General features: G+C 42.9%; 1 protein-coding gene across 3 annotated transcripts in view; it reads right to left on the bottom strand.

The window, feature by feature from the left end:
• Katnal1 (katanin catalytic subunit A1 like 1) overlaps nucleotides 1-15,916 on the bottom strand; it is an 82,123-nt gene that overhangs the window by 42,263 nt on the left and 23,944 nt on the right. For all 3 annotated transcript variants that reach the window (XM_045154520.1, XM_004659986.2, XM_045154521.1), the window contains exon 4: nucleotides 5,474-5,639. In XM_045154520.1, coding sequence (XP_045010455.1) covers nucleotides 5,474-5,639 — 166 coding nt within the window. The remainder of the gene's footprint in view (nucleotides 1-5,473; nucleotides 5,640-15,916) is intronic.

Here is a 15,916-nt window from a genome sequence, read left to right on the forward strand (position 1 = left end):
CAGGGCCTCCAGCCATTGCAAACGAACTCCAGATGCATACGCCCCCTTGTGCATCTGGCTAACATGAGTCCTGGGGAATCGAACCTGGGTCCTTTGGCTTTCCAGGCAAATGCCTTATCTGCTAAGCCATCTCCCTGGCCCCAGACATTTTTATTATGTACCAATTATGAGCTATTTATTCTTTATGTTGGTCAGATTTATAACAAACACATGTGAATGTGTACATATGTGTGAACACATGTACACTAGTGTGATGATCTACATTCAATTAGAATTTGTGAACTCTTCTTTCAGGTTTGGAGAACTTGCTCACTTGTCACTGTTCCCTGGTACGATCACCAATCAGTAAGCCTCAAAAGAATATCCCACTGGACTCTGCAACATCTCTGCTACATATATCCCCCTAAGCTTCCTCCTAAGAAGGAAACATTCATGATGCCATTTACTATGTACAATCCAGTGAGACAGCCTTCAAAGTTTAATAACTTGAAGATTAATTCGGTGACTGTAACCTGCCCTGTGTTAAGCTCGATCCCATTTCAAAGCACACATAATGTTAATCATGAGATCGGGAGAGAAGCACCGCTCATCCTATCTCACTAAGAACTAACTGTGAAGGCAGAGCCTGAGGATTATCTGAGAAAAAGACTTTTATGACTTAAATTTGGGGCTATAATACAAAAACACTTCTGCTACTACTGAATATTTTATTTCCAGTCTATCCTTTATAAATTAAAAATAGCATTTATTATTGCTCTATGTTTCTATACATAAAACTCTGATTCTCAGGTATTTTTTAAATTATAGCTTTCCAGTTAAGTCGTGGTAAAATGAGCAGTCTTATTATCTCATGAATAAAGCTATATATGCTTTTAAATAGAATTCAGATTAAAGGAGGGTAAATGACATTTCTTAGTATATTTCTATACTGATCAAAGCTCAAATGACAAAATATTAATAAATGCAATTTCCTGAAATAAACAAGCAGAAAGTGTTCTTCCACACTTCGTGCTGAAACCTAGTCCTAAATGTGCCAGGATGAAAATGTGGACAGTTGTGCTCTCGGGAGTGAGATGTGCACCGTTACACAAGTGCCCAGGGGTCTTTTCCCTGTACCTCCCAGAAGCCTCACCAGAAACATGAACTTTCCAGCCTCCAGAAGTGTAAATAATACGTTTCTATTATTCACAAATCAGCCAGTATTTTGCTACAGCAGCACAGGCAGACGAAGTTACCAGGTCCGTTATATAGGACTGACTTTGTTCATCGCACTCCCTCTCAATGGGAAAAAGCTGAAGCTCAAGTCCTGTTCTCGCTTTTCTTTCTCTTGCTTTTTTCCCCTTGAGACAGACGCACTGCTTAGCCGAGCTGGCCCCACGTCCTCCTGCTTCAGCCACCTGAGTGTGGGATGACATGTTCAGCACCAAGAGGTGTGATGCGCACAGAGCACAGACAAGCCTTATGGGTGACCCTGTGGGCCTCAGGGTTACAACCAATCATTACACAAAGTGAGTGTTACTTACTAAAAACAGAATTTTAAGCTCAGACCTAGTCTGAAGCCTGTCAATAGCTTAAAAGAATAAAGAGAAATGATATAACCTCTCATAAAATTAGCCAATATTCTTTTGTAGAAAGAATCTGCCCTCATGACTTATTCATGACAAACTGAAAAGCAAAACATAGTGATTCAAACCTCAGGCACACATTTAGAACTTTCCCAATCCTGGCTCCACCGTCTCCTTGCAGTTAAGATTTAAGTGCCTCAACTTCAGATGTAAAAGTGCGAAATAATGCCAAGTTCATAGAACAGTGTAGGAATCAAATAAACCAATATACATGTAAAGCTTCAGAAGGGACATTTTTACAGAAAACTTCAAAACCTAAGTGCACTTCACTTAGGCAAGAGTAATATTTGCTACTATGGCCATTATCCAGTTCTCAACATTAAGCTAGAAAGGCAAATATATTAAAGAGCCCGAGAAGACACAGAATTCCTCTTACTGTCACTTTTTCATGCCCATGAAGTTAGGGAAGTGGTTAGAAGACAGCAGTAGCTGTTAAAATTCTGATTATTGAGCCGGGCGTGGTGGCACACAGCTTTAATCCCAGCACTCGGGAGGCAGAGGTAGAAGGATTGCTGTGAGTTCGAGGCCGCTCTGAGACTACAGAGTGGATGCCAGGTCAATTTCACTTCAAAACAAACAAACAAACAAACAAAATCTAATTATTGTACAAAGTAATAGGTCTCAGATCATGACTCTACACAAGTATGTACACAAAACTAAACTTTTATATAATTACATAACTAAACTTTTCCTCATGATAATACTGTCTTTTTACTAGATGTAATAAACTCCAGTTTTCCAAGTCTATTTCATTTTTTAAGCTAGGTCCAACACACAACAAATAAGGGGAAAAAAACAGGTAAACTATAATACTTCTGAAAAGCCTTTGATACTCAGTTTTACCAAAGCTTCTTCAAACCTAATCATAGCATTCAATTTATTTTGGAAACTAATCTTAAATATTTGAATGGTTTTCATAATCAGAACTAAACAAAATACATTTCTCAAATTATAATGAACTATGTTTGTTTTTCAAAATTGTAGCTTGGGCCTGAGGAGATGGCTCAGCAGTTCAAGGCATTTACTTGCAAAGTCTGATAGCCCAGGTTTAATTCCCCAACCACCTACACAAAGTTAGACCGACATTCAATTACAGTGGCAAGAGACCCTAGCTCACCTATACCCACGCACATATGCAAATCAATAAATGTTTTTCTTAAAATATATTGAGTTCCTTTTATTTCCACAATGATTCAGAAAAATCTCTCCTATCTCCCAAACAACTGTAAAATTCTTTAAAAAGGGGGTTGGTGAGGATGAAGAATATTACATCATTCCAATGACTGTATGAATACTTAGCATATCAATATAAGAATTTAGAAAATTACTTGGAAACATTATAAATAAAAAGCCATTTCAGCTTCAAAAAAAATGTGTTTGACATTCAACAAATACTGTTCAGCTATTTTGTTCTTAGCTCAAGAATCATGCTTAAAAATCAGTATTTAGGGCTGGAGAGATGGCTTAGAAGTTAAGGCACTTGCCTGCAAAGCCTACAGACTCAGGTTCGAGTCCCGTGAACCCATGTAAGCCAGGTGCACATGGTAACATATATGTCTGGAGTTCATTTGCAGTGACTAGAGGCCACGGCAGGTCTATTCTCTCTCTCTCTCCAATAAACAAACAAGGGTTGGAGAGATGGCTTAGCTTGCCTACAAAGCTTAAGGACTCATAGTCAATTCCCTAGATCCCACATACGCCAGACACACAAGGCGATGCATGTGCAAGATCACACATACACTCAAGGGGGCACATGCATCTGGAGTTCACGTACAGTGTCTGGAGGCCGTGGCATGCCAATTCTCTCTCTCACACACAAAGGCATGTGCCACCATGCCCAGCAAAAATAAATAAATAAAAATCGATATTTATTTAATTGTTATAGATGGAATTTTATTCTCAAATCCAATCTGGATTTTAAATCCAGCTTGGTAGACAGGGATACGGCATAATATGAAATATCTTAAGGTAAACAGAAAAAATTGGTATGCAACTTTACAAATTCCATTCCTCCAGGTCCCATTCTTTACTCTAAGACCTTCAGTAAACTTGGTGTCTACCTCTAAAAGGGGACTAGGATTATTTCAGGAATAATTCACAAATATTACCTAGCAAAGAAGCATCCAATGACCCATGGGCAGATTAACCCTCCTGTGTTAGGCAAAATCAAGACTCAAAGTCCTGAATTTATACAAAAACCACTCTATTCAAATCCAGGCAAAGCCTCCACAGAGCACTACGGTGTGAGTGTTTCAGGCTTTTTCACTCACATATTAAAAAAAAAAAAAAAACTTTTGGGCTAGACAGTTGGCTATTAGGCATGCTTCCTGTGCCAGACTGAGGGTCTGATGGGAGCTGAGACTGCCCAAGTTCAAATCCCCAGATCCCACGCACAGAGCTGGGCGGACACAGGCAACCCTAACCCCGTGCTGCAAGAGCGCAAAGCCTGCAGAATGGAAGGAGTCCCAAGCTCTGGAAAGAAGAAGCGCTGCCTCAAACACCACCCAGCGGAACAGCAGTGGGTGGACACCCAGTGGAACAGCAGTGGCTGGACACCCAGCGGAACAGCAGTGGCTGGACACCCAGCAGAACAGCAGTGGGTGGACACCCAGCGGAACAGCAGTGGCTGGACACCCAGCGGAACAGCAGTGGCTGGACACCCAGCGCTCCACTCGGGCCACCAAAGGTGAGCCAGCCCTGCAGCAGGACAGAGCACGGGGCACCACAAGGACACACACATGTGCACATGCCACACACACATTACACATGCACACACGCATGCGCAGAAGGAAAAAAACCACTTTCTTCTTTGAGCTGGCTGGTCGGGCATTTTCTTAGAAGTAATAATGCTCTACATGTCCTACTGAACATGGGACATAAAAGTCAATTAGAGAAGAAATCATAGCAGCGATTCTCTCACTGAACCAAATTCATCAATACCTTCTCAATCACTAGTATATATGAATCATACCAAATATATGTGTATTTGTCACATTTAGGATGAAATTCTACATGGAAAATTTTGATCTTCCCATTATGTTTCTAAATTTATAGAACTAGGGCTGGAGAGATGGCCTAGCGGTTAAGCGCTTGCCTGTGAAGCCTAAGGACCCCAGTTCGAGGCTCGGTTCCCCAGGTCCCACGTTAGCCAGATGCACAAGGGGGCGCACGCGTCTGGAAGCCCTGGCGCGCCCATTCTCTCTCTCCCTCTATCTGTCTTTCTCTCTGTGTCTGTCGTTCTCAAATAAATAAATAAATAAATAATTTAAAAAAATAAAATAAATTTATAGAACTAAACTAATGCATCTGTAAATCATATTCTTAGACAAATGATTATATTAGCCTAAAATTCTTGAATAATCTTTCATTTTAAGGGACATGCAGATGTTACATTTGTTGTTAGTATACCACTAATTTTTTTGGATAGCAAAGAAATGGTTTTCGCTATTATACTTTCAAATATGTCTATCTCAGTGCACTTCGTTCTTTTTTGCCCCCCCCCCCGCCCCCCGTCCTCGTGCGGCCCCCTTACTCTGCCCACAGTAACTTCCTCTTCTGTTTCTTAACATAAATGATTTTGTTGAAAACATTTTCAAAACGTTTTTAAACTACTTGGAATGGAATGCTACTACAAGAGGTCCACTTCACTGGACGCATTCCCACTGTGTGTACACGTACGGTGTTTCTGAAGTCACGGGCACTGCAGCAGGCCTTCAAAATTAAAAGCTCACGGAGGTTTTGAGCCAGACTTTAACTTTTCCCCATCAACACCTAAATCTCAACAAATATTGTAACACCCATCCAAGCCATGGGCTTCCGGTCAGTGAGTCACAAAGAGACCAGCTTGCCTTGTCATCTCTCCCTCTTGCTCTGTAATCCTTGTCCCGACCTGCGGGCTTGTCACTTTTTGATATAGGGTGCGCTCGGCCGACAGGTGCCCGGGCTCCCGCTCCCGCCATTTCCTTCCGCAGAGGCCTTATTTCTCGATTGGGACGTCTGATGTGAGGTGGTGCCCTGCCAAACAAAAGACGGCAAAACAAAAATTGATCAGACAAAAGTATTTCAATACTACTGAGTCAATAAAATGTATTTTTTCTCTAAAGTACAATTTCTGAAATAATTATTAAATACATGTAAATAATACATATGGAAGCAATTGTTTTGACAAAAATAACTACTAATCACCAATAGAGGGCCACACAAACTAGCTCCATCTGTTAATCTTAACAATGAAAAGTCAGTAATTTTATTCATTACTATCCTAAATCAAGAAAACACTGGGTGTGGTGGCGTACACCTTTAATTCTAGCACTCAGGAGGCTGAGGAAGGAGGATCACCATGAGTTTGAGGCCACACTAAGAATACATAGCAAATTCCAGGTCAGCTTGGGCTAGAGCAAGACCATACCTCAAAAAAAAAAAAATAGTTAATTTTTTTAAAGATTTAAGAATTCAAAATACAAGTCTCTCTATAATTTTAACAACTTATTTATATAACCAAGATGCAAGATGATTTCCTCTGCCTATAGTAGATAGAAATTATTTCATTAATTACAAAAGACAGGACTCAATACTGAAATATTCTTTCTTTTTTTTTCCTTTGGTTTTATGAGGTAGGGTCTCACTCTAGCTCAGGCTGTCCTAGAATTCACTATGTAGTCTCAGGGTGGCCTCAAACTCACCGCAATCCTCCTACCTCTGCAAAACAATAGGATCATTCCAATTATATAGGACTCCAAATGTGATTAAGAATTTTGGAGCCAGGCATGGTGGCACATTCCTTTAATCTCAGCACTGGGGAGGCAGAGGTAGGAGGATCACCATGAGTTCAAGACCACCCTGAGACTACATACTGAATTCCAGGTCATCCTGGGCTAGAGCGAGACCCTACCTCAAAAGACCAAGAAAGAATTTTGGTAAACATATAAATGACACTAATGTATCCAAAGATATTTGGCTTCATATAATGTGAAATACAATTTCAAATAGTAAATTTTCAAGGTTTCTCAAGACAGCATTTAGTTGTCTCTTGGAGGGATTACTGCTCTCTGTCTAGTCTCAAGCCTTCCTCGAACTGTCTCTTCCTCTATTTTCTTGACTCTTTTTTTCTTCTTGGCTGATTTCTGTAGCATTTCAGATCCCCTAAGCTACTGCTTGTTCGCCTCTGTACTGTGTCTATGATCCCTTTTTCCAGGCTCATGTTTTTAATTGACCTGATTCATCAGTTCAGTTCCTGCTATTTGAAAAAGTGGCATACTGAGAAGCCAAGCTGGAGCTGAACTGGAAGCTTCCTTCCTACTGGCTGTCAGGGTGCGGGAGGAGCTGCACCGCACGCAGCCTTCGGGAGGGGAAAGGCATCAATGGTCTTAACCAGCAGTGGACCCTGGAAATGTAGCTGGCCTCCCAAGCACATGTACAAATTGGTGCAATGGTGGCATGTCTGTTTTGGGGGAAACCAACTGCTCTCTGGATGTGAGGCCTGCTTTATGTAGGGAATTCATATCTGGTACTGAAAACCTAGTCAAAAGCCTATGGCTCAGAAGGTCATAAGCCCCATAAGGGAAACTACTACCACGGTCTTGCTAAGTGGGCATATTATACCCACCAAACTGCCCTCAAAACACTTGGGCTGGAGAGATGGCTTAGAAGTTAAGGCACTTGGGCTGGAGAGCTGGCTTAGCAGTTAAGTGCTTGCCTGTGAAGCCTAAGGACCCCGGTTCAAGGCTCAGTTCCCCAGGTCCCACATTAGCCAGATGCACAAGGGGGCGCACGCGTCTGGAGTTCGTTTGTAGTGGCTGGAAGCCCTGGCTCGCCCATTCTCTCTCTTTCCCTCTGTCTTTCTCTCTGTCACTCTCAAATAAATAAATAAATAAATAATAAAATAAAAGACAGAAGTTAAGGCACTTGCCTACGAAGCCTAAAGAGCCAGGTTCGATCCCCCAGTATCCACATAAGCCAGATGCACAAAGTAGAACATGTGTCTGGAGTTTGTTTGCAGTGGCTAGAGGCCCTGGTGTGCCCATTCTCTATCTGCCTCTTTCTCTCTCTAATAAATAAATTAAATTAAATTTTAAAAATACTTATGTTAAAGGTTGATATTGTATATATGTAAGTACAATGATTGTGAAGGGACGCTAATATGATGGAGAATGGAATTACAAAGGGGAAAGTGTGGGGGGTGGGGAGGGAGGGAATTACCATGGGACTTTTTTTATAATCATAGAAAATGCTAATAAAAATTTTAAAAAATACTTATGTTTATGCCCGTATGTTTGTTAATCCTACTCTCACTTTTGGTTAGAGAAGCTTCTTTTCAGATGGCAGTGACAATTGGAGTTACTCAAAACTCACCAAAGTGCTGAGAAGAAGTGACAGTGGAGTGTTTAGCATTAAGTGAGACAGCTAGGTCTCACTCTCCTAGGCTCAGGAACCATGTGGAAGAGGTGAAGGAAAGAACATAAAAGCTAAAAGGAAAAGGAGGTGTGCTTACAAATGTTGTCTTCCAGATACAAAGTGGCCTTGAATATATGTGACCTCACAGTGCTGATACTACCTACACAAGACCTGCATAATAGGAGGGGAAAACACAATGGCATCAAAACAGAAGACAGACTCGTTGGAAAGAAGTCAGCGAAGGGGAGATTTGGGAGGAGGAAAAAGGAATGATGGGAAGGGATTATGATCAAGATGCATCATCTATATTTATGGAAGTTGGGTCAATAAAAGTTTTAAAAAAGGAAAGAAAAAGTGAGTAATAATGAATCTAGTAGGAAAATGGAGGAAACACCATAACAGTTGTAAACTCAGGATTAAAAAAAAAAAAAAAAAAAAAAGATTAACGTTGTCAAGATGTTGCAAGCCTAATACAAAGTCCCGATCTGAGTGTGGTGTGGGAGGCTCTGGGGCCGTTAGGGGACGAGGTCTGGTGCTGGAGTGGGTTACCAGGGGCGGCCTAGAAGGTTAAGTGCAGCTTTGTCCCATCTCTGCCTCCTGGTCAGCCAAGTGAGCCGCTGCTCCACATTCCTGCCCACCTATGCTGAGTCACTGTGCCAGTCCTACTGGCATTCCTGCCCTACCATGATGGACTGAGATGCCCAAAACCATGAACCAAAGTCCAGGACTCCTCCCCGAAGTTGCCTCTGTCAGGTGTTGTATCACAGTGATGAGAAAAGTAGCCAATAAGTAAGACATCTTTAGACTGTTGGAATGAGACAATTACCTAAGATGGCCGAGGATCAGAATGGCTGGTGGAAGCATGGCCATCTGTTAACCTCCCACACACTGACGTCTTAATCCTTGGAGTATGCTTCGGTTAAACACTGACTGAACAACCACTAAGTCGTATTCAGCCAGTAGACAGAGCTGGCTCCAGGAGACCAGGAGAAGCAAAGATAAATGAGCAATCATGGGGGGAAAGGCCACAGGAAAGGAACCACAGACAGTTCATAGTAAAGTGGCTATAAGGCACTTTGAAAATTAAAGAATTATTACATTATTGGTTCTAGGGCACTTTTAGTATTATAAGTATTTTGTCAATGAAATAAAAATGTGAAGACACTGGTAGGAATTAAGACTAATAATGATAAACTGCCTTATTTCTAGTATTTCAGGTTTGTGGGCCTAAGTGGTAGAGTGTTTGCCTGACAAGCAGAGTCCCAGGTTCAATGCCAGTAAGGGGAGGGGGAGCAGGGAAAGCTTCAAACCTTCCAGTATTTCTGTGCAGCCAGTTCGTTTGCAGTTTTGGGTGTTTTGCCTCACTTTTTTCTGTTCTGAAAAGGGGTAGAAGGTAGTGAACTACAGATCTGTGTATGCAGAAAAGTCCACACTGAACCAGACTCATGGGTACAGCCCAAGACAGTGAAACGAGGCACACAGTCACTCTCCGCAGAACACACATTATTTTGCCCTTTTGCTAGCCGCTGTGCCTCTGTGTCAACGGCCCGCCATTGCGGTCCAGCCTTCCCACTCCGCAACCCGCGTGCAGCGTGCAGTGTGCAGCGTGCAGCGGTGCTCTCCAGCCGCAACGCGCTGTAGCCGGGGCGCCTTCCTCCCCAGAGAATGGTCACACACCCTGAAGCCACCTCCAGCTCTCTCGGCTGCTGCTTCCCGCACTTGGGCCTGCTGCTGGTTAAGCGCTGCTCAGTGACGCTGTGCTGTAGGATGGCTTCCCAGGTTTGCTGCTGCTGACCTTGCCCTGCCACTCAGCATCCTGATGGGCTTGCAAAAGGTCTGAATGACCGGCTCAACAAGCCAGATAAGCCGTTAGTGGCAAGTCAGAGTCCTATAGGAAGCGCGCCGATGCCTTGTAAGTCTTCAGTTCCATCTCGCTGCAGCTTGATATCGCCTGTGTCACGGACTGCCAAGCTCCCAGGTGACGTCCTTGACGCTGCTCCGCACTTCCCAGCCCGTGCGCGCCGCACTCACAACACCAGGCTTCACTGTGAAGACTCAGTGACGGTTTCCAGGTAGTGTAAACAGGAAACCTCACGAAGCTTCCTTTGTGAGGCTCTCTTTTTAAAAATATTTCTATTTTTATTTATTTTATTTTTTTATTATTTTTTTGCAATAGGGTCACACTACAGCCCAGGCTGACCTGTATGTAATTCACTATGTAGTCTCAGCAATTCTCCTACCTCTGCTTCCCAAGTGCTGGGATTAAAGGCGTGTGCCATCACATCTGGCTTTTATTTCTATTTATTTGACAGCAAAAAGAATGGGTCACTAGGGCCTCCTGCCACTGAAAACAAACTCCAGATGCATGCGCCACTGTGTGCATCTGGCTTTACATGGGTACTGGGGAATCAAACCCAGGCTGGCAGAATTTGCAAGCAAGTGCCTTTAGCCTTTACTACTGAGCCACCTCTCCAGCCCATAAGTCTTTAAAAAGAGACTTTAGGGCTGGAGAGATGGCTTAGTGGTTAAGGCATTTTCCTGCAAGCCCAAAGGACCCTGGTTTGATTTCCCAGGACCCACATAAGCCAGATGCACAAGGTGGTGCATGCTCTGGAGTTTGTTTGCAGCAACTAAAGGCCCTGGCATGCCCCTTCTCTCTCTGTCTGTCAAAAAAATAACACAAATGAGTAAATAAAATTTTTAAAAAGAGAGACTTTAGTGTGGCTACCCAGCATCACTGACCTTTTTACATATGCTGAGCTCTTTAAATATAGAAACTGGCATGTCATATTCAAAGCATGTAGAATGAACTACAAACTAGTATTCTATACTAAACTATTGGTTATGAGTGTTTTCAGAGTCAGCAGTGCAGCGCAGGGCACAGCGTAACTGACAGCTTGGGTGTGGATAAAAGACTGTTATCCAGTGACTGGTCTGCCATGGAGGGAAAGCAAATCTGGATGGACAGATGCAGGCTGCAAAACTCCTCACTCCAAGTATGGCCACACAGACAACGTGGAGAGGAGAGTAGAAAATGAGAAGATTAATGCAGAAAAGTCATCAGAACAGAAGGTGGATCTACAATCTTTGCCAACCCGTGCCTACCTGGATCAGAGAGTGGTGCCTATCTTATTACGGGAGCTTACTGTGCTTGCAAAGGAGAGACTTCCAAATCCCACTGAACTTCTAACATCTTGCCTTTTAAAAAGTAAGACGTGATTTGAAGATCAAAACTGACTTTTTGGGAAGAAAAGAAAACTTTACTTGCTGCTGTGGATTGGACATGATTACGAGCAGCTTGACTTGCCATGGTTGCTCCCCTTTCGGATGTACGTCAGCCTCCAGGATGACAGAACTTACTTCTGAATTGCAGAAGAGAACATATTTCCCTTATTCTGATTAATCACCACACTTACTTAATGAGTGTCAACTGGGCATTTTTCTTCTCAGATCATTTTTAACTTTGTCTTTAAAATGACTTTCAAAATAAACCATCAAAACACCAAAAAAAAAAAAAAAATGTTTTCAGGGCAAAAACTAGTAGTTTGCCACTAACTGGGCCTTTCTAATTAAGAACTGCTAAATATACTTCAGTAAAGATGAAAATGAATCAGGCAGACTGAGGTACATGGAATGGAAAACAAGCAGTGAGACACAGGTGGATGTAAATGAGCACTTTAGTTATTTACTCGCTCTTTCAACAGATACTTATCAACTGCTTACCTGTGCCTGCCAGACACCGTGCTGGTCTGGGAGGTGCAGCAGTGAGCACAGCGAAGGCCCAACTTTCTAATCACAGAGGGTAGGAGGTGACAAGGCCACGAAGACAAGGTCATAAAGACCGGGCCAGGAGAAGCCGGCAAGGAGGCCCAGGCGCGGAGGACTGGGCAATGGAGTCCTTACCTAGCATGTTTCTACTCCTTAGTCTATCTCAGTTGCCTTTTCTGAAACGTAAATATCAAATACCAAGTTTTTAGGCACTCAACGCAGTAAGCATCTAGAATTCCAGAATACAAATTTTAAATGAGTGGCCACTGAATTGTACAAAATATTATTCTCTTCAGAAAACTTACATAAAAGCAGCAATAACGGTCTGGGGAGATGGCTCAGTGGTTAAAGGTGCTTGCTTGCAAAGCCTAACCACCAAGGCCCAATTCCGCAGTACCCACGTAAAGCCATATGCCCAAAGTAGCACATCTGGAGGACCTAGTCTCCCTCCCTTTTCTCTCTCTCAAGTAGACTAATAAACATATTTCTATAAAAACACAATACATTTTTAAACCAAAGAACAAAGTCCGTAAGTGTGCACTCTGACCCTGAAGTACACCTGGCCCCTTGCCCTTACAGGAGGTCTGGCTTGCTTCTGCCTTCCTCCGTGAAATAACCTCAGAAGAAGCTGCCTAGGGGCTTCACCTCCCAAGGGTGCCCTCGTCCCTGGCCCTCCCCCTCGGGACTCCCCGCCGCCTCCTCCACCAGTTCCGCATCTCAGCCCTGAAGGCCACTGTCCAGCCGTGGCGCGGCACCCTCGACCACAGTGCTCCACGTAGCACCTGAGCGCTGCCGCTCCTCTCTTCTCCAAAATCACCGACCTGGACTCTGGCCTTCCCCGACTACTGCTCCATTTTCCTTCTCCCCTTGCCAGCAAGACTTGGTGAAAAAAATTATAGGCTTCTTGGGCTGGAGAGATGGCTTAGCAGTTAAACGCTTGCCTGTGAAGCCTAAGGACCCCGGTTCGAGGCTCGGTTCCCCAGGTCCCACGTTAGCCAGACGCACAAGGGGGCGCACGCGTCTGGAGTTCGTTTGCAGAGGCTGGAAGCCCTGGCGCGCCCATTCTCTCTCTCTCCCTCTATCTGTCTTTCTCTCTGTGTCTGTCGCTCTCAAATAAATAAATTTTAAAAAGTTATAGACTTCTTGTCTTGTGTTCCTCTTTCCCATTCTCTGAACCCATTTCATCATTCTCTACCATTCCACTGAAACTGTGCACAAAGTGCTGAGACCTGAAGGGGACTGAGGCAGAGGAGATACATGTACACACACACACAAACACATGTGCACTAATGCCACCTCAGCTTACAGTGCAATTCCATCTAGTTTCAGCACTTGTGCTATGGAGCCCCACACACCATTTGATGAAGTATTACATCTTAAAAGCAAGAGTCTTCTTTTAAGTAAAAACAACAATAACAACAGTGCCTATTTTGTGATAGGTTGGGAAGATTTAAGTAATAAACTATGTAAAAAGTTAACTTGATAACTTTATTACTGGGACTAGTTACCTGCACTCTGCTCACCATGTAAAATCAACCCCTATGCCTCATGTCAGAAACAACCCGTAGGATAATACAACTCCAGAGTGTGAAGAAAATGGTGCATTCTCGCGCTGCCTCGGTGTTAGGCAAGTAACCTGGTTCATCATGAAGAATGACCTTGAAAATGGCTGCCTTAGTATCAGTTGTTTACAACTGATTGAAAAGTAACTGCCACTATTCCCAAGCTCTCTCCAAGTCTGTTCTCATTTCTAATTCCTATCCCATAGCTTGATCTAGGTACTTAATTATCCATTCCAATTTTGCTCATTCGCTCTGTCTCATGAATCACCAAATCCAGTGTATTCTACCCAGTACCATCGACAGGGCAAACACAAAGGACAGGGCTCTTCTACCTCTACTCCATCGTGTGCACAGGACCAAGCACAGCCCTTGGCAGATGACAGGTGCCAGGATCCAAGCTCAGGCTTCCTAGGACTGTTTCCTCCCGGTGGCTTCTTGAGGCCACAGCCTCTGGGATCTCATTATTACTCCTATGCTGCCTACAGGGCCAAAGGCACATGTCTAGCATATGGTGGATATTTATTAAATACACGTTGACTAGACTGGCAGTCTTCTGCTTTTCTTCCTAAGACCTCAGAGCAATTTTACAAAGCAATCTCATCTGGTAGACACTTTCAGAGGGAAATCAGCACACAAAGAAGTAAACCTGGAGGATGCCTGAGTTAGCAGTAGGGCCACTACAACAGTTTGTTCTCCAGCCTTCTAATACCAGACAGGTAGCTGAGACAGCGCCCAGGTAAAATACCTGCATGGAAAAGATGGTAGTTTCTTCCCACCAACACTTGTCATTAGCCTTAAGTGACCTTTTTCATTATAAACTAGGGTTTTAATTTTTTTTTTTTTTTTTTTTTGGTTTTTCAAGGTAGGGTCTCACTGTAGCTCAGGCTGACCTTGATTCACTATTTAGTCTCAGGGTGGCCTCGAACTCACAGTGATCCTCCTACCTTTGCCTCCCAAGTGCTGGGATTAAAGGCATGCACCACCACACCCAGCAAGGGTTTTAATATTTTATTTATTTGTTTGAGAGAGAGATGCAGATACAGAGAGAGAATGGGTGTGTCAGGGTCTCCAGCCACTGCAAACGAACTCCAGATGCATGCACCACCTTGTGCATCTGGTTTACATGGGTACTGGAGAATTGAACCTGGGTCCTTTAATTTGGCAGGTAAGTGCCTTAATTGCTAAGCCATCTCTCCTGCCCTGAACTGGGATTTTTAATGCTACCAGTTACTTCAGCTTGTTAGGTGTCCAAAGAAGCAAATAGCAATAGCTATATTATCAAGTCAGTAAGAACTCCCTTTGATGAAATGTTAGAAAACAGCAGTTTAAGGGGGAAAAAAATCAATCTTATCATTTAAATGTACTCAGCCTGATGAGATAACAATAGAAGTTCTACTAGAGTTTTAGTCACAAAATTACCTATACAGAGTGAGTCAAGTGATTAAGTTAAGTTTGAATGGCCTGTTCTTAACCCATCCTTCCCTAAATGTATGGTTTTAAAAATCTATTGCATAGGGATGCAAATCAGTACAATCATAGAGAATACAATAGTAACTCCTCAACAATCAAAAATAGAGCTATCATCTGATCCAGTAACCCAAATTCTGAGTACTTATCCAAAGAAAATGAAGTCACTAAGTTGAAATGGCATCTTAACTCCTATGATTATTTCAACATTATACACAATAGTCAAGACACATAAACAATCTAGATGTCCACCAACAGATGAAAATGTAGAGTATATACAATGGAATATTACTCAGCATTCAAAAGGAAGGAAATTTTGGGCTGGAAAGATGGCTCAGCTATTAAGGCACTTGATTGCAAAGCCTCACGGCCTGGGTTCAATTCCCCAATGGCCATATAAGCCAGATGTACAAGGTGGCACATGCATCTGGAGTTTGTTTGCAGTGTCTAGAAGCCCTGGCACATTCATTCTCTCTTTCTCTCTCTCTCTATGTCTCATAAGTATATAAACATGTTTAAAAAAGATAATCTCATGAAGAGGAGATGACTAATAACTGTTATCATTCTTTCCCTAAAAATGAACACAAATTCACGAGACTTGACATGTAGAAAGCCATATTCAGGCTGGGAAGATGGCTCAGTGGTTAAGGTGCTTACCTGAAAAGCCTAATGACCCTAGTTCAATTCCCCAGTACCCAAATAAAGCCAGATGTAAAGTGGCACATGCACCTGGAGTTCATTTGCAGTGGCTGGAGGCCCTGGCACATCCATTCTCCCCACCCCCTGCAAATAAATAAAATTAAATTTAAAAAAAACTAAAAATTGGAACTGGAGAGATGGCTTAGTGGTTAAAGCACTTGCCTGCAAAGCCTAAGGGCCCATGTTTGTCTCCCCAGATACCACAAAAGCCAGATGCATGAGGGGATCCATGCGCAAAGTGGCGCATGTGCCCAAGGTAGTGCCCACATCTGGAGTTCGAATGCAGTGTCTGGAAGACCTGGCGTCCCAATTCTCTCTCTCTTGCTCACTCTCTCATTCAAAAAAACCCAAAAACTAAAGAGTAATGTAGAATTTGTAGGAAGAAAAAAATTATGTGAAGTT

This window comes from Jaculus jaculus, chromosome 7, assembly GCF_020740685.1.
Source record: "Jaculus jaculus isolate mJacJac1 chromosome 7, mJacJac1.mat.Y.cur, whole genome shotgun sequence".
NCBI classification, from domain to species: domain Eukaryota; kingdom Metazoa; phylum Chordata; class Mammalia; order Rodentia; family Dipodidae; genus Jaculus; species Jaculus jaculus.